A 21,518-nucleotide genomic window follows, 5' to 3' on the forward strand; every position below is an offset into this window, starting at 1 on the left:
AACTTTTTTAGCCGGCGCCATGGCTCAACAGGCTAATCCTCTGCCTTGTGGCGCTGGCACACCAGGTTCTAGTCCCGGTCGGGGAACCGGATTCTGTCCCGGTTGCCCTTCTTCCAGGCCAGCTCTCTGCTGTGGCCAGGGAGTGTAGATGGAGGATGGGCCAAGTCCTTGGGCCCTGCACCCCATGGGAGACCAGGAGAAGCACCTGGCTCCTGCCATCGGATCAGCGCGGTGCGCCAGCCACAGCAACCATTGGAGGGTGAACCAACGGCAAAAGGAAGACCTTCCTCTCCTCTGTCTCTCTCTCTCACTGTCCACTCTGCCTGTCAAAAAAATTAAAAAAAAATTTTTTTTTAAAATTATGAAATCACTTTAAATGTTTAAAAAAAAAAAACAAAGATAAAATTCTGTGGGGGCAAGTGTTTGACACAGCAGTCCCTCCTTAGAATACCCACATTCCATATCAGAGTGCTTGGTTCAAGTCTAATACCAGCCTGGCTTCTCAAGGCAGCAGATGATGGTTCCAGTAGTTGAGTCTCTACCACCCTGTGGGAAACCTGAATTGAGTTACAGCCTCCTATCTTCAGCCTGGCCCTGCCCTGCCTGTTGCAGGCATTTGGGAAGTGAACATTTGAAAGTGTGCCTTTCAAATAAAAAGGAAAAAAATCTTTTTAATTTTTCCACATTTGTGAATTTTGCAGTTTTCCTTCTGTTGATCTTTAATTTCATCTCATTTTGGTCAGAGAATGTAATTTATAAATTATCTGGGATCTAAAATCTATTGAGACTTAATTGGTGGCCTAACATTATAGTCTGTCCTGGAAAATGCCCCATGTGCACTTGAGAAAAATGTGCGTGCTGCTCTTCTTGGGTAGAGTTTTCTGTTTACGTCTGTTAAATGTAGTTGGTTATTATGTTGTTCAGATGCTGTTTCCTTATTGATCTTCCGTCTGACTGTTCTATCCATAATTGTGGGTCTTCCTTACTGACCTTTAGATTGTTCTATCCGTTATAGACTGCAAAATTGAAATCTCCAATTGTTTATCCCTTTTTAATTCTATCAATTCTTGCTTTAGTTATTTTGATGATCTGTTATTTGTTTGTAAATGTATTTGTTATATCTTTCTGTATCGAACTTTTTTAAAAAATTTATTTGGAAGGCAGATTTACAGAAAGGCAGAGGCACAGAGAGAGGGAGAGGTCTTCCATCCGCTGATTCACTCCCCCAGATGGCCACAATGGCTGGAGCTGCACTGATCCGAAGCCAGGAGCCAGGAGCTTCTTCCTGATCTCCAACGCAGGTGCAGGGGCCCAAGGAGTTGGGCCATCTTCTACTGCTTTCCCAGGCCATAGCAGAGAGCTGGATCAGAAGTGGAACAGCAGGGACTCAAACGGGCGCCCATATGGGATGCTGGCACTGCAGGCGGCAGCCTTACCCACTACACCACAGCACCAGCCCCATGTATATTGTACTTCTTTTTTTTTTTTTTTTGACAGGCAGAGTGGACAGTGAGAGAGAGACAGAGAGAAAGGTCTTCCTTTTGCCGTTGGTTCACCCTCCAATGGCCGCCGCGGTAGGCGCGCTGCGGCCGGCGCACCGTGCTGATCCGATGGCAGGAGCCAGTTGCTTATCCTGGTCTCCCATGGGGTACAGGGCCCAAGGACTTGGGCCATCCTCCACTGCACTCCCTGGCCACAGCAGAGAGCTGGCCTGGAAGAGGGGCAACCGGGACAGGATCGGTGCCCCGACCGGGACTAGAACCCGGTGTGCCGGCGCCGCAAGGTGGAGGATTAGCCTAGTGAGCCGCGGCGCCGGCCTTGTATTGTACTTCTTATTAGCATATAACATCCTTATTTGCTCTTATGACCCTTTTGATTTATAATCTGTTAATCTGATATCAGCATCACTACCCTTGTTCTCTTTTGGTTATTATTTGTATGGAATACCCTTCCCAATCCCATACTTTCACTTTCAGTTAATTTGTATCTTTACATTGAAAATCAGTCTGTTACAGGTGGATCATATTTTTTTATCCACCCTACCAATCTCTGTCTTTTGACTGGAGAATTCAAACTATTTCTATTTAAATTAATCACTATTAAGAAGGAGTTTCTCTCATTTTGCCTTGTTTCCTATAGCGTTACAGTTTTTGTACCTCATAACTAATACAGGTTATTTTTCCCTATCAATATTTGAGTCTAAAAGTGTTTCAGACTTGGGAGTTTTTCAGATTTTGGAATATTTGCATAAACTTTCTCAGTTGAACATCCAAAATTCAAAAATGCTCTCATTTTGGTTTCAAATTTTCAGATTAGGGATGCTCAACCTGTATTACTGTATTCTTTTGTGCTTAGTTGTTTGGAGGGTTTTTTTTAGCGAAATATTTAAATCTTCTCATTTCCTTTTGTTACTATTCATTAGCTACATTCTTTGAGGTTACCATGGGAATTCCACATAGTATCCTAAAATTACAGCACTCTAACAGCGTAAAGGCTTGGCATTTCATCAGCTCTGTCGCCCACTTTCAGTTGTTGATATCACAAAATTACATCTTTAATTCAATAGTCTCTTAGATTATGTGGAAAATAAAATGTGGCATTACCACCTCTGGACCAATAATTATTTTAATGTAGTAGTCTTTTATATCATATAGAAACAAAATGTGGTTATATACCATTGTTATAATACTTACTTTAATAATTTCCCATGTATTTACTTTTTAAATTTTTTTCCATGTATTTACTTTTACTGAGATCTTTATTCACAGAGGCGCTTGTTACTGTCAAATGTTCTTTCATTTCAGCATCCAGGACTCCTTTTGACAGGGCAGTATGGTGGCAATGAAGTTTCTTATGGGTAATTTAAAACTCTAGTAGGAATGCATTCCCTCATCTTTTATCTGGAAATGTGTGCATTTCTCCCTTACTTTTGAAGCATGGTTTTGTAGGATATAGCATGCTTGGCCCACAGTTTATTTCTTTAGCAATTTTAATGTTTTAACCTACTGTCTTTTGGCCTCCAAAGTTTCTGATGAGAAACCTGCTGATTATCTGATTGAGGATCCCTTGTGTATGATGAGTTGCTTCCCTCATGCTTTCAAAAATTTCTGTCTTGGCTTTGAACATTTTGTATTTCACTGTAGGCCTCTGAGTTTTTCCTGCTTGGAGTTCATTGAATTTCTTGCACATTTATTTTCATGTATTTTATCAAACTTGGGAAGTTTTCATCCATGTCTTCATATATTTTCTATGCGTTTTCTCTCTCAGACCTCCACAATGCATATGTGGGCCCTCGTTGCAGCACCCCATTAAGTCCTGTAGGTTCGGTTCACTTTTTTTTTAAGTTTTATTTATATTTGAAAGTAAAGAGTTTACAGAGAGAGGGAATGACAGAGAGAGAGAGAGAGAGAAATCTTCCATCCACTGGTTCACTCCCCAAATGGCTGCAACAGCTGGGACTGGGCCAGGCTGAAACCAAGAGCCAGGAGCTTCTTCTTGGCCTCCCACATGGGAGCAGGGGCCCAAGGACTTGGACCATCTTCTACTGCTTTCCCAGGCCATAGCAGAGTGCTTGGAAGTAGAGCATCCAGGACTCGAACCAGTGCCCATGTGGTATGCTGGCACTGTAGGCGGTGGCTTTACCCGCTCCACCACAGTGCCGGCCTCATCTTGTGAGTTTTTATTTTCAGTTATTTTATTTAACCAGCTATAGGATTTTTTTTATTTTTTCTCTTGTTTTAATACTTTAATTTTGTGCATAATTGTCTGGAGCTTTCTTCCACTTTATTAGTTCTTTTAAGACAGTTGCTTTAAAGTGTTTGCCTAGTAAATCTTCCATTGGGTTTTTTTTTCAGGGACAGTTTGTGGTGTTCTATTTTTTCCCTTTAATGAGGTATAATTTCCTGTTTCTTCTTCTGTAAGAAAAATTTTATTTATTTGAAAGGCTGAGTTACAGACAGGGAGGGAGGGATATTCCATCCACTAGTTGACTCCCTAAATAGCCGCCGTGACCAGGACTGGGCCAGGCCGGAGACAGGGGCTTCTTCCAGTTCTCCCACATGAGTGAGACCCAAGTACTTGGGCCATGTTCTGCTGATTCTCTCAATACATTAGCAAGAAGCTGGATCAGAAGTAGAACTGCAGGATATCGAACCGCACACATAGGGGATGCAGGTGTCGCAGACAGCAGCTTAGCTCACAGTGCCACAATGCTGGCCCTAATTTCCTGTTTCTTTGTGTGCCTTGTGATGTTGTTGTTGTTGTTGCAAACTAGATATTTGAATTTAAAATGTGGCTACTCTGGAAATCAGATCCCCTTCCCAGGATTTGCTGTTTTCTTGGGTTTTTTCTTTTGTTTATTATCTTAGGCTGTTTCTGTGTCCAGAATCAGCCCGAGGCGAATATATAGTAAGGTTTTCTCCGATCTGTTTCTGAGCCTTCTTGTTCCTCTCTGCTTGCACACTGACTATTTGATTTCCGCCGTGTATGTGGTTGCCTTTGAATGTCATAATCTTCTCTGTTGGCTCCCAAAATTGGAAAATGTGAAAAATGAAGAAGGCACTGGCCCTTTAAATCTCTCAGAAGTTTTTGTCAGAAGACGAAGGAGCTTGCAGTGATGGGGAGAAACACAACAACACAACAATAGTGGTTGCCGCCTCTGTCTGTACCTTTTATCAGAAGCAGTAATCAGTGATCAGAGCACACGTCTCCAGTGTTACAATAGCTTACCCTGGCTCCCACAAGAAGTGTACAAAGGAGAGCCACAAGGATGGTGGAATAGGAAGAGAGCTTACTGCTCTAGTCCAGGCAAAGATAATTTTAAAAAACATGGAAAGAGTGCAATCTCAGGGAAGAGTTAAGGAGAAAACAGCGGAGGAAACTCCACGTGAATTAGAGGAACAGTGTGGGTCTACATGGGGGGTGTGGACGCACACAGTTCAGGAGCCCTGTAGCTGAGAACCTCAGCACCAGCTTTGGAAAGTGAAACCAAGCTGCAGCAGCCCAAGCCACTGGAGATAAAGCTGTGGAAAGACCCTGGCAGAGTCTGGCTTGGAGCCCTGTGGAGGGCAGTATATCTGCCAACCTAGAGGGGGGAAAAAAAGGGGTACATTTTTCTCCCCCCCCAACTACGTGGCACCAGTGTCCTGAAGTAACCAAGAGCAGGTGGACACCGTTTTGGACGTACATAACAGCTGTGCCAGCTTGTCTGCAGGCCCAGCAACTAGCCAAGAGGAGACACCTGAGTCTGGTTGGGAGGATTGACAGGGGTCTGGGTGTTCAACACTGTGGGAGCCTTGTGTGCTGAAACTGTGAAAACCCTATGGCTGTGTGGGAGGCCACAGTGTGTGGCTGGGTTTTGCAGCAGTCACCGTGGGTGGCTCCACACGCACAGGACTCCCTAATAAGGGTCATTGCTGTGGGATCTGTGCTCACACCAAGGTTTAAACAGATTCTTTGTGTGGTACTTATAGCAGTATGGATAAGTATTGTACCCAACTGGGGTTAGCGCCCAGGCATTGGTCTCCTTGGAGGAGACAAGGTGAGCGTGAGAATATGCCAGCAGAGCTGAGCAAACCTCTCCTCAATGATTACAAAAAAAGAAAAAGAAAAGGAGATTTACCATGCCCAATTTGGGAATTACATTGGACGTCCATTCCCTTCACCCTGGAGCACTGAACAGAGCTCCTTGGTCATACCCAGCACACGCCTCAAGTATTCACTGAAAGAACAGACACTCCACTAATCCATAGAGGCATAGTGCAAAGATAAAAGCCATCATAGGTGGGAAAAAAGCCAACAAGTATATCCACAAATGCCTGAATAGAAACACAGCAATTCAAGAAACAAGAGTAAGGAAGACAACATGACGCCCCCACAGGAACACAACACTTCAATAGTAGAATGTGAAAATGAAGAGATTAAAGAAATGCCAGAAACAGAATTCAAAAAACTGCTCATAGGATTACTTAGAAGTAATCAGAAGCAAATCCACGAACTGAAGAAATCTGTACATGACATGAAAGAAAATTTTTCTCATGAAATTGATATGTTAGAAATCCAAACAAAATATTGGAAATGAAGAATTCAATAGAACAAATAAAAAATATGGTGGAAAGCCTTAAGAACAGATTCAGTTCAAATGACCCAACATACAAGTCTTAGGAGTACGTGAATGCATGGAAAGAAAGAATGGATTAGAAGTCCTTTTTTGTGAAATAATTACGAAAACTTCCTTTTCTTTTTTTTTTTTTTTTTTTTTGACAGGCAGAGTGGATAGTGTGAGAGAGAGACAGAGAGAAAGGTATTCCTTTTTTGCCGTTGGTTCACCCTACAATGGCCACTGCGGCCGGCGCGTCGCGCTGATCCGAAGCCAGGAGCCAGGTGCTTCTCCTGGTCTCCCTTGGGGTGCAGGGCCCAAGCACTTGGGCCATCCTCCACTGCCTTCCCAGGCCATAGCAGAGAGCTGGCCTGGAAGAGGGGCAACCGGGATAGAATCCGGCGCCCCAACCGGGACTAGAGCCTGGTGTGCCGGCGCCGCAAGGCGGAGGATTAGCCTGTTAAGCCACAGCGCCGGCTGAAAACTTCCTAATGTGGAGAAAGAAAGGGACATCCAAGTACAGGAAGCACATGGAACTCCTAATAGAGATGACCAGAAGAGATCTTCACCACAACACATTGTAGTCAAACTCCACAGTAAAACATAGAGAAAAGATTCTAAAATATGCATGAGAGAAATGCTAGATTAACTTCAGAGGAGCTCCGTTAGGACAGGCTAAGAGAGAATTGTGAGATTTATTCCAAGTCTTAAGGGAAAAAAAAAACTGTCAACCCAGAATATCCTAATACTCATTTAGAAATGAAGATAATTGTAAAGACCTTCCATAACAAACAGAAATTGAAAGAATTTGTCACCCCTTGTCCAGCCTTACAAAAGATGTTTAAGGATGTGCTAACCACAGAAACACAGAAACATGGTCATCACTATGAGAAATGGTGAAGGCAGAAAACCTCCTAGTAAAGGTACAGAGGAAACCCAAAGTAAACAATAGTAATATTCATAGAAAAACAGCAGGGCCAAGTTGTTACTTATCAGTAGTCACCTTGAATGTAAATGACCTCAACTCTCCAGTTAAAAGATACAGACTGGCTAAATGGAAAATAAAAAAAGAAAAAAGAAAGAAAAAAGAAAAGAAAAGAAAAGAAAACCCATCTATTTGCTGCCTACAAGAAACACATCTCACCAACAAAGATACATGTAAACTGAAAGTGAAAGGATGGGCCGGCACCATGGCTCAATAGGCTAATCTTCCGCCTGCGGTGCCGGCACACCAGGTTCTAGTCCCAGTTGGGGCACTGGTTCTGTCCCAGTCGCTCCTCTTCCTGTCCAGCTCTCTGCTGTGGCCCAAGTCCTTGGGCCCTGCACCCGCATGGGAGACCAGGAGAATCACCTGGCTCCTGGCTTTGGATCAGCGCGGTGCACCGGCCGCAGTGTGCCGCCAGAGCGGCCATTGGGGAGTGAACCAACAGAAAAGGAAGACCTTTCTCTCTCTCTCTCTCTCTCTCTCTCTCACTGTCCACTCTGCCTGTCCAAAAAATGAAAAAATGGAAAAAGATATTCCATGCTAACAGAAACCAAAAAAGAGCTGATGTAGCTATCCTAATATTAGACAAAACAGACTTAACATAAAAACTGTTGAGACAAAGAAGGGCACAGTGCAGTGATTAAGGGTTCAATTCAACAGGAATATGTGACTATAATAAATGTATATGCACCTAATTACAGGCACCTGACTATTCAAAAGAAATGTTAATGGACCCAAAGGGAGACATAGACTCCCATATTATAGTAATGGAGGACTTCAGTACCCTACAAACAGCAATGGAAAGATCAACCAGACAGAAAATCAACAAGGAAACAAGAGTGTTAATTGATGCTATAGACCAAATGGACCTAACGAATATCTACAGAACTTTTATGCTACAGATTCAGAATACACATTTCTTCTCACCAATACACAGAACATTCTCTAGGGTAGACCTCATGCTAGGCCTTAAAGCAAGTCTCAGCAAATTTGAAGGAATCGAAATCACCATGGATCTTCTCTGACCACAATGGAATGAAGCTGGTTTTGGTTTTCTAAAATTCATGGTTGTTTTTCTGTGTACAGAAGTTTTAACATATTGTATAGTAAAGCCTATGTATTTTTGGTTTAAAATTTCTTGGCATTCATTGTTAGAAAAGAATTTTCATTTTGGGATTAGATTAGAAAAATGTTTTATTTCTTTCTATAATTTTTTCATTGTGTTTTTAATAAGTAACTGTTTAACTTGTTTTATATTTATTTACAAATTAATAGTCGAATTAAATTGTTTTCAGTTGTTCCATACCATTTATTGAATAATATATTCTTGCATCACTTACTCCAAACAGTACCTTTAGTAATATAATTTATGTACTATATTTTTATTATATATGGGCTGGTTTATGGGTTTTTTTTATTTTGTTCTGGTTTTTATTTGCTTTGTTTCCCTCTGTCTTTTGGTAAAATATTAAATAAACATTTTAATGTCTGTAATTGTAACTCACCTCTCCTGTCATTCTCTGTAACCTAGATTTTAAAAAAATAGTGAGCTATTTGTATAGTCTAGAAGATAAGACTTTTGGACTAAAATTCGTTTCTAAAAAATTTTCTGAAAATTGTTAAGTCATCACATTCATCAGGGACATGGCACATCTTTCCATTCATATTTCTACCTGTTTAAACAGCCTTGCTTTTTTGTTTGAAGACTGATTTTAAAAGTATGTTGGTATATTCTTACTTTTTTAAGGTTCTATTTGGAAAAGTAAAGAAAATTCAGCCTTCAGTGGATAAAAACAAAGTTGCTTTAGATCCTTCTCCTAACTTTGATTGTCACATGTCAAGAAGTATACCTTCTCTGAAAGATACCATCGAGCTACAAGCCTACAGTTCAGTGGTATGTTAGCATCATGGTTCATATGATTGTTTGATAAGCATATTCTTCACATTATGTAATACAAGACTTAAAAAGAATTTATCTAAGTGTTAAATGGAAAGCCTCCTAATTCATTCAGGGTAGCATGTTGTTAAGCAATAAAAGCTGTTTTAATATTTGGGAATGCTAGTAAAGAAGATTCCAATTTTACATTTAACTTTTTTAAAAAGATTTATTTATTTATTTGAAAGAGTTACACAGAAAAAGAAGGAGAGGCAGAGAGAGAGAGATGTCTTCCATCTGCTGGTTCACTCCCTGGTTGGTCGTAATGGCCGGAGCTGTGCTGATCCGAAGACAGGAGCCAGGAGCTTCTTCTGGGTATCCCACATGGGTGCAGGGGCCCAAGCACTTTTCCAGGCCATAGCAGAGAGCTGGATCGGAAGTGAAGCAGCCGGGATATGAACCTGTACCCATATGGGATACTAGCACTGTTGGCAGTGGCTTTACCTGCTGTGCCACAGCGCCAGCCCCTTACATTTAACTTTATTCCAAATACAGTGGCTTCTTTCATTAAGGTGTTCCATGGACTATTCCTAATTTATAAAACATATTATCTGTTCTTTTAAGCAAAACTGTACAACAGGGTTAATATAGAATAATGTATTGCATAATTGAAAACATCTGAGAGTAAATTTCAGCTACCTCACCATAAAAATAATAGTTATGTTAATTATTCATACTGTATATATATTTCAAAACATTCCATTGTACTTCATAAACATGTACAGTTAAGATTTATCAATTAAAATAACATTAATTTAAAAACAAGGCTATTGGATTGGGTCCTTAACCTAGAAGTTAAGATACATGATCTCACTTTCCTGGAGTACCTGGGTTTGATTCCTGGCAACTTTTTGCCAGCACAGACCCTAGGAGGCAGCTGTGAATGTCACAGGTATTGGGTTCCTGCCAACCAGAGACCTAGATTACATGCTCATCTCCTGGTTTCAGCTCTGGCCATTGCAGGCATGTAGGGAGAAAAGCTGCAAGTAGGAATGATTTCTTTCTCGCTCTCTCTGACAATCTTCCTCTCAGATAAATTAATTAAAAAGCAACATGGCTATATAGTACTGATCCTTTGTATTTTGTAAAAGGAGGAAAAAAGGTACATAGTAGCTATTAAAGTGAAACAATAGTTTTCTATTTATTTATTTAATTTTTTAAAGATTTATTTATTATTTATTTGAAAGTCAGAGTTACACAGAGAGAGGAGAGGTAGGGGGTTGGGGTCTTCCATCCACTGTTTCACTCCCTATAATTGGCCTTAACAGCCGGAGCTGTGCCAAACCGGAGCTAGGAGCCAGGAGCTTCTTCTGGGTCTCCCACGCTGGTGCAGGGGCCCAAGGACTGGGCCATTTTCTGCTGCTTTCCCAGGCCATTGCAGAGAGCTAGATGGGAAGTGGAGCAGCCAGGTCTCAAACTGGCGCCCATATGGGATGCCAGCACCCCAGGCCGGAGCGTTAACCCACTCGCCACAGTGCCAACCCCAAATGCAAATATCTTAACCAGAGTCTTAATCCCTAGCCCTAATACCCACCCCATTTCTGTTATATTTTGCTTAGATACTTTGTGGACTTTTAATTTTCCATAGAATATTTAATCATATGTGTTTTCTGTTATCATAGATGATTAAATTAAGGTAAATCTTCTATAAAGAAGTATATTGAGACCAGTGCTAGGGCGTAGTAGGCTAAGCCTTTGCCTGCAGTGCTTGCATTCCCATATGGGCGCTGGTTCCTGTCCTGGCTGCTCCTCTTCCAATCCAAGTCTCTGCTATGGCTGGGAAAGCAGTGCAAAATATCCCAAGTCCTTGGACCCCTGCACCTGTGTGGGAGACCCAAAAGAAGCTCCTGGCTCCTGGCTTCAGGTCAGCCTGGCTTCAGCCATTGCAGCCATTTGGGGAGTGAACCAGCGGATGGAAGACCTTTCTCTCTGTCTCTTCCTCTCTCTCTCTCTCTCTGTAACTCTACCTCTCAAATAAGTAAAATCTTTTTGAAAAAAGTAAAATAAAAAATAAGAAAGTGCGTACATGTTCCCATTTGTAAAATGTATTGTTGCTATTTTCCTACCAAATAAAATAGATGGTTCAGAGCACATGGAAACTGTTTCACTTTTAATGGAAAAGTATTTTTTATTTAGCAACAGATTCTGTCAGCTTATTGCCAACATTAGTAGCCTATCAAGAACAAAAATATATGATAGGGTAAAAATGAATTTTGCACATCTTAAAAAAAACTGACATTGAGGAAGGCAGAAGGAAAAGACATATTCAGTAAGTATTATCATTCCATTATATATTTTGTAAGTATGAGCTTCATCAAGTCTTACTGTCAAAATTAATCAGCCTATACTTGGTCTTTGCTTATTTTTCAGGTGTACTTCTATGAATACAGTATTCTTTCAAAGCCAGTAGACAGACCTAGGCAGTGTCTTCCATATGCTATAGTAACAGTAAAGTTTATTGGTCAGAGAGTAGATAATGGACACCTTATGACATCTTTAAGATTCCTCTCAACAGGATTGCCTAAGAGAACTGGTAAGATATATATATATATTATTCTGCTTCAATAGCATTTGTGCTGATCTTAAAATTTCTGAATATTATTATCTAACACATTGCTAATCTAAACAAAATAGTTATGCTTTACTTTTCCATTTTGTATATCTAGAATCACATTGCAGGTATTTTAGTGACTTGTTCAATATTTGTGATTCTTCCATGTTGAAACTGAGGTTTCTGCATTTTCTTTCTTTCTTTTTTTTTTTTTTTTTTTTTTTTTTGACAGGCAGAGTAGACAGTGAGAGAGAGACAGAGACAAAGGTCTTCCTTTGCCGTTGGTTCACCCTCCAATGGCTGCCGCGGATGGCGCGCTGCAGCCGGCGCACCACGCTGATCTGATGGCAGGAGCCAGGTGCCTATCCTGGTCTCCCATGGGTGCAGGGCCCAAGCACTTGGGCCATCCTCCACTGCACTCCCTGGCCACAGCAGAGAGCTGGCCTGGAAGAGGGGCAACCAGGACAGAATCCAGTGCCCCGACTGGGACTAGAACCCGGTGTGCCGGCGCCGCAAGGTGGAGGATTAGCCTAGTGAGCCGCAGCGCTGGCAGTTTCTGCATTTTCATTAGATGGATAGATGGGTGGATGGATGGAAGGATAGGTGGAGAGTATTTCATTGTGTGAAATACTGGGGATATTTGGGCACTTTCTAGTTTTCCTATTCTAAACATATATATAAGGATTCCAGTGCGTATATGCAAGAGTTTTTCTGTAAATTATATATTTACACCATGAATATGCAGGTTAAATCAAATATGATGTCAAATGGCTTTCTCCAAAGTGGTTGCATCAGATTTTATAACTACATCCTTGCCAACATATATTATACTTTAAAAAAATTTCTACTTGTTTAAATGTTATATGTCATATCATTGTAATTTTAATTTAAATTTCTTAATTTTAGAAAATTTTTTACTTATTTGAGAAGCAGGGAGACAGACAGAGTTCCTATCCTCTGATGACTCCTCAAATGCCTACAATGGCCAGGCTGGGACTGGCCAAGAGCCAGGAACTCAATCCAGGTCTCCCACGTGGGTGGCAAGATCTCAATTACTTGAAGAGCAGCTGGGACTAGAACAGGCGCCTATATGGGATGCCAGCGCCGCAGGCAGAGGATTAACCTACTGAGCCACAGAGCCGGCCCCATTGATTTTTTTTTTATTTTCTATATTTACATACCCAGTTGTCTCAGTGCAATTTATTGCAGAATCCATTTTCCCCACTGATCTATGGAACCACCTGTGTAAATACATCAGTTTTCCATAGGTGCTACAAAGATCTCTTACTGGTCACTCCTCTCTTTGCCTATCCTTTTGCCATTAACATTTTGCCTTACTATAACTTCCTTAACAATGTTAATACCTATATTAAGGACCTCTCATCTTTTTAAAAAAAAGAATTTGTTTTGATTTTCTTTGCTGTCCATAAAAATTTTAGAACTAGCTTATCAAAGTCTACCAACAAATCTAATGGAATTTTGATTGAGATTGACTGAATCTAGAGATTAATTTGTGGAAAATTAATGTCTTCATTATCTTGTCTTTTACTCTACTAACAGTGTATTTCTCCCCATTTCATTCAATTCTAATGCATTTTGATATAATTTCTCTATAAATAATTTTATTCTACTTTAAATAATTTTAAATTTTATTTATTTATTTGAAAGGGGAAAATGGACAGACAGAGCTCCTGTTCACTGATTTGCTTCCCAGATGTCTGTCTCTGCTCTGGGCCAGGCCAGAGCATGGATGACATTCTAGGTCTCTCACCTAAGTGGCAGGGACCCAACTGCTCGAGCCATCACCCGCTCCCTTCAAGGTCTGTTATTGTCAGGATGCTGGAATCAGGAAGCAGCACTGGAATTCAGACCCAGACACTCTGATATAGGATGCAGGTGTCTTAACTGTTATCTTACCTATCCCTTAAATGATACCACATGTGAAGGTAGGACACAGGAAACATGAAACATGCTGCTCTGTGTCCTTGTATGTTTCCTTATATAGCCTTTGTGATCTCAGTCACAAAACTCCACCTAGCAGCCTACTCCAACTACTTCCTACAGATTCTTCCTTCTACACAATAATTGAATCAAACCTCCACCCTTAATCCATCAACCTTTAATGTAGACTTTGAGATTTAAATACCTACATAAATTTGGAGAGCCAAACCCCATTTAAAGCATAACATCTGGACATTTCATAGGAGTGAAATCATCTACTTTGTGGCCTTTTGTGCTTTCTGTCTTTCACTTTACAGCATTTTAGGAACTTATCCATGTTTTACCATTTAGCAATACTTCATTCTTTTTCATGGAATAATATTCCATTGTATAAATACACACACACACACACACACACATATATATATATACACTGCTTCTCAGTTGATGGACATTTGAGTTTTTCCCATCTTTTGGCAGTTATGAATAACTGTGAATGATTTTTGTGTAGTGGATATGTGTTTTCATTTTCTTGAGTATATTATACTTAGAAGTGGAATTGCTAGGTCATATGCTAACTGTTCATCAATTGAGGAGCTGCTAGACTGTAAGTGACTGTACCGTTTACACTAGCACCAGGAGTGTCAGAGGTTTAGGATTTCTCTACAGCACTGTGTGACTTTAGTCATCCAGTTGGATGAAGTGTAGTTTGTAGGATATAAGTTTTGTACTTCTTTTGTTAAATTTATTCTTAAGTATTTTTTGACAGGCAGATTTAGACAGTGAGAGAGAGAGAGAAAGGTCTTCCTTCCATTGGTTCACCTCCCAAATGGCCACTACGGCGTTGCACTGCGGCCGGCGCGCTGCGTTGATCCGAAGCCAGGAGCCAGGTGCTTCTCCTGGTCTCCCATGGGGTGCAGGGCCCAAGCACTTGGGCCATCCTCCACTGCACTCCCGGGCCACAGCAGAGAGCTGGACTGGAAGAGGGGCAACTGGGACTAGTACCTGGCACCCCAATCGGAACTAGAACCCAGTGTGCCGGCGCCGCAGGCAGAGGATTAGCCAAGTGAGCCGTGGCACCAGCCAAATTTATTCCTAAGTATTAATTTGAAACTATCAAAAGTAGAATTCTCTTAATTTCATTTGCATATTATTCATTGCAAGTGCAGATTTTTATATTGATCTTAGATCTTCAACCTTGCTGAATTTATTATTAGTTCTAATCTTCTTTTGGTAGATTCCTTGTGATTTTCTATATTTAAAATCATATGATTTGTTACTGTAGAAGTTTTACTTTTTCCTTTCCAATCTAGATGTTTTTCTTTTCTTTTCTTTTCGCCCAACTTGCTGTAGAACATTTAATAAGAGAAGTGGTGAGAGAAGACATCTCTGTTTTTGTTCTGAAACTAAGGAGGAACACATCTGGTCTTTTGACACCCCCTAAGTATAATGTCAGTTGTAGGATTTATATAGATGACCTTTATCATGTTGAGGAAATGTCCTTCTAGTCCTAGTTTATTGAGTGTTTTTATATGAAAAGGAATTGGATTTTGTCAAATCCTTTTCATGCATCTATTAAGGTGAAAATGGGGTCTTGCAATTTTACTTTATTGATATAAATTAAATTAATTGATTTTCAGATGTTAGGGGGAAAAAGCCTTGTGTTCCTTAAATAAATCCATTTGATATGGTGGCATATAATTCACTTTCTGTGTTTCTGGAATCGGTTTACAGCAGTTTCGTTTTGAGTCCATTTTCATCAGAGTTATTTATCTGTATTTTTCTTATAATGTCTGATTTTGGTGCTAGTTGAAAGTAGGTTTTCATAGAATGTATTGGGAAATGTTTCCCTTCTATATTTTTGGTAGCATTTGTGAAGAATTGCTATTAATTCTTTAAATATTTCATAGTTTATTCATGAAACCAGGTGGGCCCGGGTTTTTGTTTTCAAGTAGTGTTTTGTGATGACTAATTTAGTTTTCTATTTTTTCTTGCATCAGTTTCAGTAGTTTGTTTATTTGCAGGAGTTGGTTCATTCTAGCTTATTGGCATACAGTACTTCTTAGTATTCCTCCTTTAGGGTCCTTTTATTTTGCTGACGTTCTTTCCCCACGTGTCTGTTAATTTCAGTCTTCTCTCTTTCTTGGTCTCGCTGAAGGTTTGTCAATTTTGTAGCTTTTTTTTTTTTAAACACAACTTATGGTTTCAATTTTTCCCTGTTATATTCTCTTGTCTCTTTAATTGTTGTTCCTTTTTTTGTTTGCAATAGATTTAGTTTGCTTGTATTTTGCTGCCCATTTTAAAAATTAAAAAAAAATGTAATGTAATATTTCTGTATTTTTGTGGAGTACAGTACAATGTTTCAACACATGTATATAAACCTATACTGATCAAATCAGGCAGTTAGCATTTCAATTTCCTTATCTTTTCACTTTTGGGGTAGCCTACTAGCTCATTTTCTGATGTATGAAGCTAGAAGTTTGGATTGTTGATTTGAAATAACAAACTTTATGTTTGTTATATATAGTTTATTTACAAACTCTGTGATCCTGGACAAATTACTCTTAATTTCACTTTTTCATCAAGGAAATGAAGATATTGTTAAGGTTAAGTGGATTAGCATACATAAAAAAGCATTTAAAACAGTTTCTGGCATTTGCTCTAAGTACTTTTATAGGTAATTACTACCTTCATGTATGTATGTATGTATGTATATATATATATATATACACACACACATATATATATATATATATTTGTTAAAAGATTTATTTTATTTGAAAGGCAGAGTTAGAAAGAGAGAGGGAGAGACAGAGAGAGATCTTCATCCTTTGTTCACTCCCCAAATGGCTGGAGCTGGACCAAGTCAAAGCCAGGACAAAAGAGCCTCCTCGGGTCTCCCACGTGGATGCAGCGGCCCAAGCATTTGGGCCATCCTCTGTTACCTTAGCAGGAAGATGGAAATGGAGCACCCGGGAATCGAACTGGCACCCAAATGGGACGCCAGTGCTACACCATAGCACCAGACCCTAGCTTCATGTGTATTTTTTTTTCTTTTTTTTTTCTTTCTTTTTTTTTTTTTTTTTTTTTTTTGACAGGCAGAGTGGACAGTGAGAGAGAGAGACAGAGAGAAAGGTCTTCCTTTTGCCGTTGGTTCACCCTCCAATGGCCGCCGCGGTAGCGCGCTGCGGGCCGGCGCACCGCGCTGATCCGATGGCAGGAGCCAGGTACTTCTCCTGGTCTCCCATGGGGTGCAGGGCCCAAGGACTTGGGCCATCCTCCACTGTACTCCCTGGCCACAGCAGAGAGCTGGCCTGGAAGAGGGGCAACCGGGACAGGATCGGTGCCCCGACCGGGACTAGAACCCAGTGTGCCGGCGCTGCAAGGCGGAGGATTAACCTAGTGAGCCGCAGCGCCGGCCGCTTCATGTGTATTAAAAATATATGTGTCATTCTTTGAAACTGAGATCATTAAACTTAGTAATTAGGTTTCTTTTCTCATGTTGGTTTGCATGAATCCATCTTAAATCTTTATAGTAGCTGCATAACATTCATTTTGGCATTTGCTATGCATACAATCATTTTAATATAATTATTGAGTCATTTAATTAATGGTCTCAACTGCCTTAGGTTACTATATAAAAATATTTGTATATAAAACTTTGGATATTTGTGTTGTGTGTCACAATAATGTGTACAACTAGACTTGCTCTTTTCCTTTTTTTAAAGATTTTTATTTATTTTTCTATTTGAGAGGTAGAGTTAGAGACAGAAAGAAAGGTCCTCCATCCACTGGTTCACTCCCCAGAGGGCTGCAATGGCAGGAACTGAGCCTATCTGAAGCCAGGAGCCAGAAGCTTCCTCTGGGTCTCCCACTTGGATGCAGGGGCCCAAGCACTTGGACCATCTTCGACTGCCTTCCCAGGCTACAGCAGAGAGCTGGATCAGAAAAGGAGCTGGTGGGACACACAACCGGTGCCCATATGGGATGCTGGCACTGTAGGCAGAGACCCATCCTGCTAAGCTACCTTGCCGGCCTGGACTTGTCTTTTTTTTTTTTTTTGACAGGCAGAGTGGACAGTGAGAGAGAGAGACAGAGAGAAAGGTCTTCCTTTTACCGTTGGTTCACCCTCCAATGGCCGCCATGGCTGGCGCACTGCGGCCGGCGCACCGCGCTGATCCGATGGCAGGAGCCAGGTGCCTATCCTGGTCTCCCATGGGGTGCAGGGCCCAAGCACTTGGGCCTTCCTCCACTGCACTCCCTGGCCACAGCAGAGAGCTGGCCTGGAAGAGGGGCAACCGGGACAGAATCCCGTGCCCCGACCAGGACTAGAACCTGGTGTGCTGGCGCCGCAAGGCGGAGGATTAGCCTACTGAGCCGCAGCGCCAGCCTGGAATTGTCTTAATATAGAAGATTATGCACTATGTTTTGGTGAATATGCTGAGTCACTTCCCAGGAGATGTGAACCAATTCATACTCCCATGAACATTATAAAAAAGAGTATTCACATCTGCAGGGCGTTAATCACCCTTTAAAATCTTTGCCAATCCAAAGAGTTTTAAAAAGTGAATCTTAATGTTTATACAGTAGAGTTGAACATCTTTTTGTGTTTGTGGACAATTTTTAAGTAATTTGTGATTGATTATTCATATACTTTGCCCACTTACCTGTTGTGTTTTTGTCTTTTACCTTTTTATTAATCCTTTGATGAGGTCTATATGTTCTTTATACATCCTAATATATGTAATATTTAATGTAATAAGCTTTCATTCAGAATATACCTTTCCTGATAAAAATAGCAGCTTAAGTGTTATAAAGACCAAATGGATAGGATTAAGTTGTTAAGTGAACATATAGATAGGATCAAGTGATAAAATGATCATATAAATAGGGCTAAGTGCATGGAAATAATAATAGAATTAAAAAGGAATGAAAGAGCTGCGGCTCACTTGGCTAATCCTTCACCTGTGGCGCCGGCACCCCGGGTTCTAGTCCCGTTTGGGGTGCCAGGTACTAGTCCCAGTTGCTCCTCTTCCAGTCCAGCTCTCTGCTGTGGCCCAGGAGGGCAGTGGAGGATGGCCCAGGTCCTTGGGCCCTGCACGCACTTGGGAGACCAGGAGAAGCACCTGGCTCTTGGCTTCGGATCGGCACAGTGTGCTGGCCGTAGCAGCCATTTGGGGGGTGAACCAACGGAAAAAAGGAAGACCTTTCTCTCTCTCTCTCTCACTGTCTAACTCTGCCTGCAAAAAAAATTTAAAAAGGAGTGAAGGCTCCAACATGGGAAGCAGTCCATACAGCAGACTCACAGAGTGACATTCACTTTAAGTAGCACTCTGACCTTATAATCAGCCCTTAAGGCACTCTAGTCTGGCTGGAAAGCCCAGGAAGAGTATTTCAGGCATGGAAAGCCAAGACACTTTGTCAAAAAATGTCCTACATAAGGGACCCCTATGGCTGAGACCCCAGTGGAAAGAAGGAGCCACCAAAGGATGTACTTTTCTCTAAAGGGAGTAGAGAACTTCCACTTTGCTTATGGCCTTGTCGAGCTAGTGGATCCAAAAGATTTCCATAGCCAAGGCAGATCATGTCAAGAGCCTTGTGTGATCACTACATCATGTTATTTGTTAAATAACCAACAGGAGTCACTGTGCACTAACTTCCCATGCAGGACCTCTGTCCCTAAAGAGTTGTACCATGAAACTTAACACTAAAACTTATTCTCAAGAATCACTTTTCTTTTAGTGTATTAAATGGAGGCTATTATCATGTCTCATAAGTTATAGTTATCTCTAAGAGCTCTAAAAAAGATGTATCATCTTTGGGTTCTTCTTTAAAAACAAAGTTTCTAAAAGGGAACAATGAGGAGGAAGGAAGGGAAAAAGAGGAATAGGGGAAAAAAGTGAAATCACCTTTGAGAAGCAGTAACATAGAACAGCCCTTGTGTGGACTGTTGAGGAACAGTTCTTTTAGTTTTTTTAATTCCATTTGTTCTTTTTTTCTTCTTTTTCTTTCTCAGATAAAATGGCGGGGGAGGGAAGAATGGGTGGGAGGGAGAGTACAATGGGAAGAGGTACTAAGTTCATAATGTATTTATGAGATACATACAAATTTTAAAAATGAATAAATAAAATGTGATTGTATCTCAAAAAATAGAATGTGCTTTTCATCATTTTATCTTTTGAGTTCTGTTTACCATGTACTTAGACCTATTAAAATATTTAATTTATATGTAATTGAAAGCTTTTTTCTTTTGTGTTTTCTGATTTTTTTTAAAGATTTATTTATTTATTTGAAAGTCAGAGTTGCACAGAGAGAGGAGAGGCAGAGAAAGAGAGAGAGGTCTTCCATCTGATGGTTCACTGCCCAATTGGCTGCAATGGCTGGAGCTGCACTGATCAGAAGCCGCGAGCCAGGAGCTTCTTCCAGGTCTCCCATGCAGGTAGAGGGGCCCAAGGACTTGGGCCATCCTATACTGCTTTCCCAGGCCGTAACAGAGAGCTGGATCAGAAGTGGAGCAGCCGGGCCTCGAACTGGCCACCATATGGGATGCCAGTGCTTCAGGCCAGGGCATTAACCCTCTGCGCCACAGCACTGGCCTTGTGTTTTCTGATTTTAACCATGCTTAAGAAGTACTTTTCTACCTTGCAGTTTTTAAAATATCCATCCATGTTTTCTTCTCGCACTTTTATGGTTTTATGTTTTTACAATTTTATTTTGGTATAGGGATGTACCTTTTTTTTTTAATCTATGGTTGCACTCTCACTCTTAAGAAATACATCTCTTTATTTGTGGTCATATTTCAACTGCAGTTTACTGTAATTAATGAAATATAACCACATCTGGGAATAGAATTTATAAATCTTCAACATAACTATCTTCTATTATGAAAAAGAATATTCTATGATATTTTATGTTATCATATTATTGATACAATTATGAATTCACAAATCATAAATCTCACAAAAATGTCTCATCAATTTCTATTTTAGTAAACAATTTTATGGCATTATTTAGCAGTGAATGTTTTGTGTTTCGTGAGAAATTATCACTTGCTAAATAGGCATTTTTATAAGTTTCTTCATTATTACATGAGATGCCTTATGAAATTTTAGGAATATATTTCTGTATGTTATTTTAGAAATCACTTTTGTTCTCCAGGTTTATTTACATGCACAGCTTGGGCATCTGTAACTTGAAAATATGAAATGATGCAAAATCTTGACCTTTTTGAGCAATCCCGTGATGTCATAAGTGGATTTTATGCGTGAAGTTTTAAAAAAAGTGTATAAAATGTCCCTTGGGCTGTATGTATAAAGTGTATATGAGACAAATGAATGTCATGTTTAGACTAGCTTCCATCCCCAAGATATCTCATTATGTGTAAGTAGATATCCCAAAATCTGGAGAAATCTGAACTCTGAAACACTTCTGATTGTTAAAATTAGCTTTTAACATAATGGATACTTAATTGTATTATTTGTAGGCATACCTGTATTAGTAGGGCACAGGGAGGACAATATTTTGCTTTGGTTCTGAGAAAGAGTGTGTAGACCCTTTGGATACCATCCCCCGTTTTTCTACCTCTTCTTTTCTTTCATGTTTTGTTCACCCATTGTAGAAGGAAAAGAAGCCAGTTAACAGTGGATATAAGGAGACAACTTTGCCTAATATATAGATGCTGTTCTTAAATATCTGAGTGTAGCATATTAACACAAGCAAAACCTAATCTATTGAGAAAAAATATTTTATTATTTCACTCAGCTATTTCTTATTTGTCCAAATTCTTTTTTTTCAAATTCAGTTTTTTAATAGCAAATATGTTTTAATGATTTTTCCTAGACTAGGATGGAGTTTCAAGCTGCATCATTTACACTTTGTTTTGTTACTCATTCTTTTCTCTTTGTTTTTTCTGCTGAGAATACATTTTAGTCACCATCTGGATATTATATTATCTTTCTTAAAATCATTCATGAGGTATGAGTGTTTGCCATCCAAGGATGTTAGCATT

General features: G+C 40.2%; 1 protein-coding gene across 1 annotated transcript in view; it reads left to right on the plus strand.

Annotated features, from left to right (window-relative positions):
• TEX15 (testis expressed 15, meiosis and synapsis associated) overlaps positions 1-21,518 on the plus strand; it is a 64,287-nt gene that overhangs the window by 23,961 nt on the left and 18,808 nt on the right. The window contains exons 4-5 of the mRNA XM_062213226.1: positions 8,830-8,976; positions 11,389-11,551. Of these exons, the coding sequence (XP_062069210.1) occupies positions 8,830-8,976; positions 11,389-11,551 (310 nt within the window). The remainder of the gene's footprint in view (positions 1-8,829; positions 8,977-11,388; positions 11,552-21,518) is intronic.

The sequence above is a fragment of the Lepus europaeus genome, chromosome 16, assembly GCF_033115175.1.
Source record: "Lepus europaeus isolate LE1 chromosome 16, mLepTim1.pri, whole genome shotgun sequence".
NCBI lineage: Eukaryota > Metazoa > Chordata > Mammalia > Lagomorpha > Leporidae > Lepus > Lepus europaeus.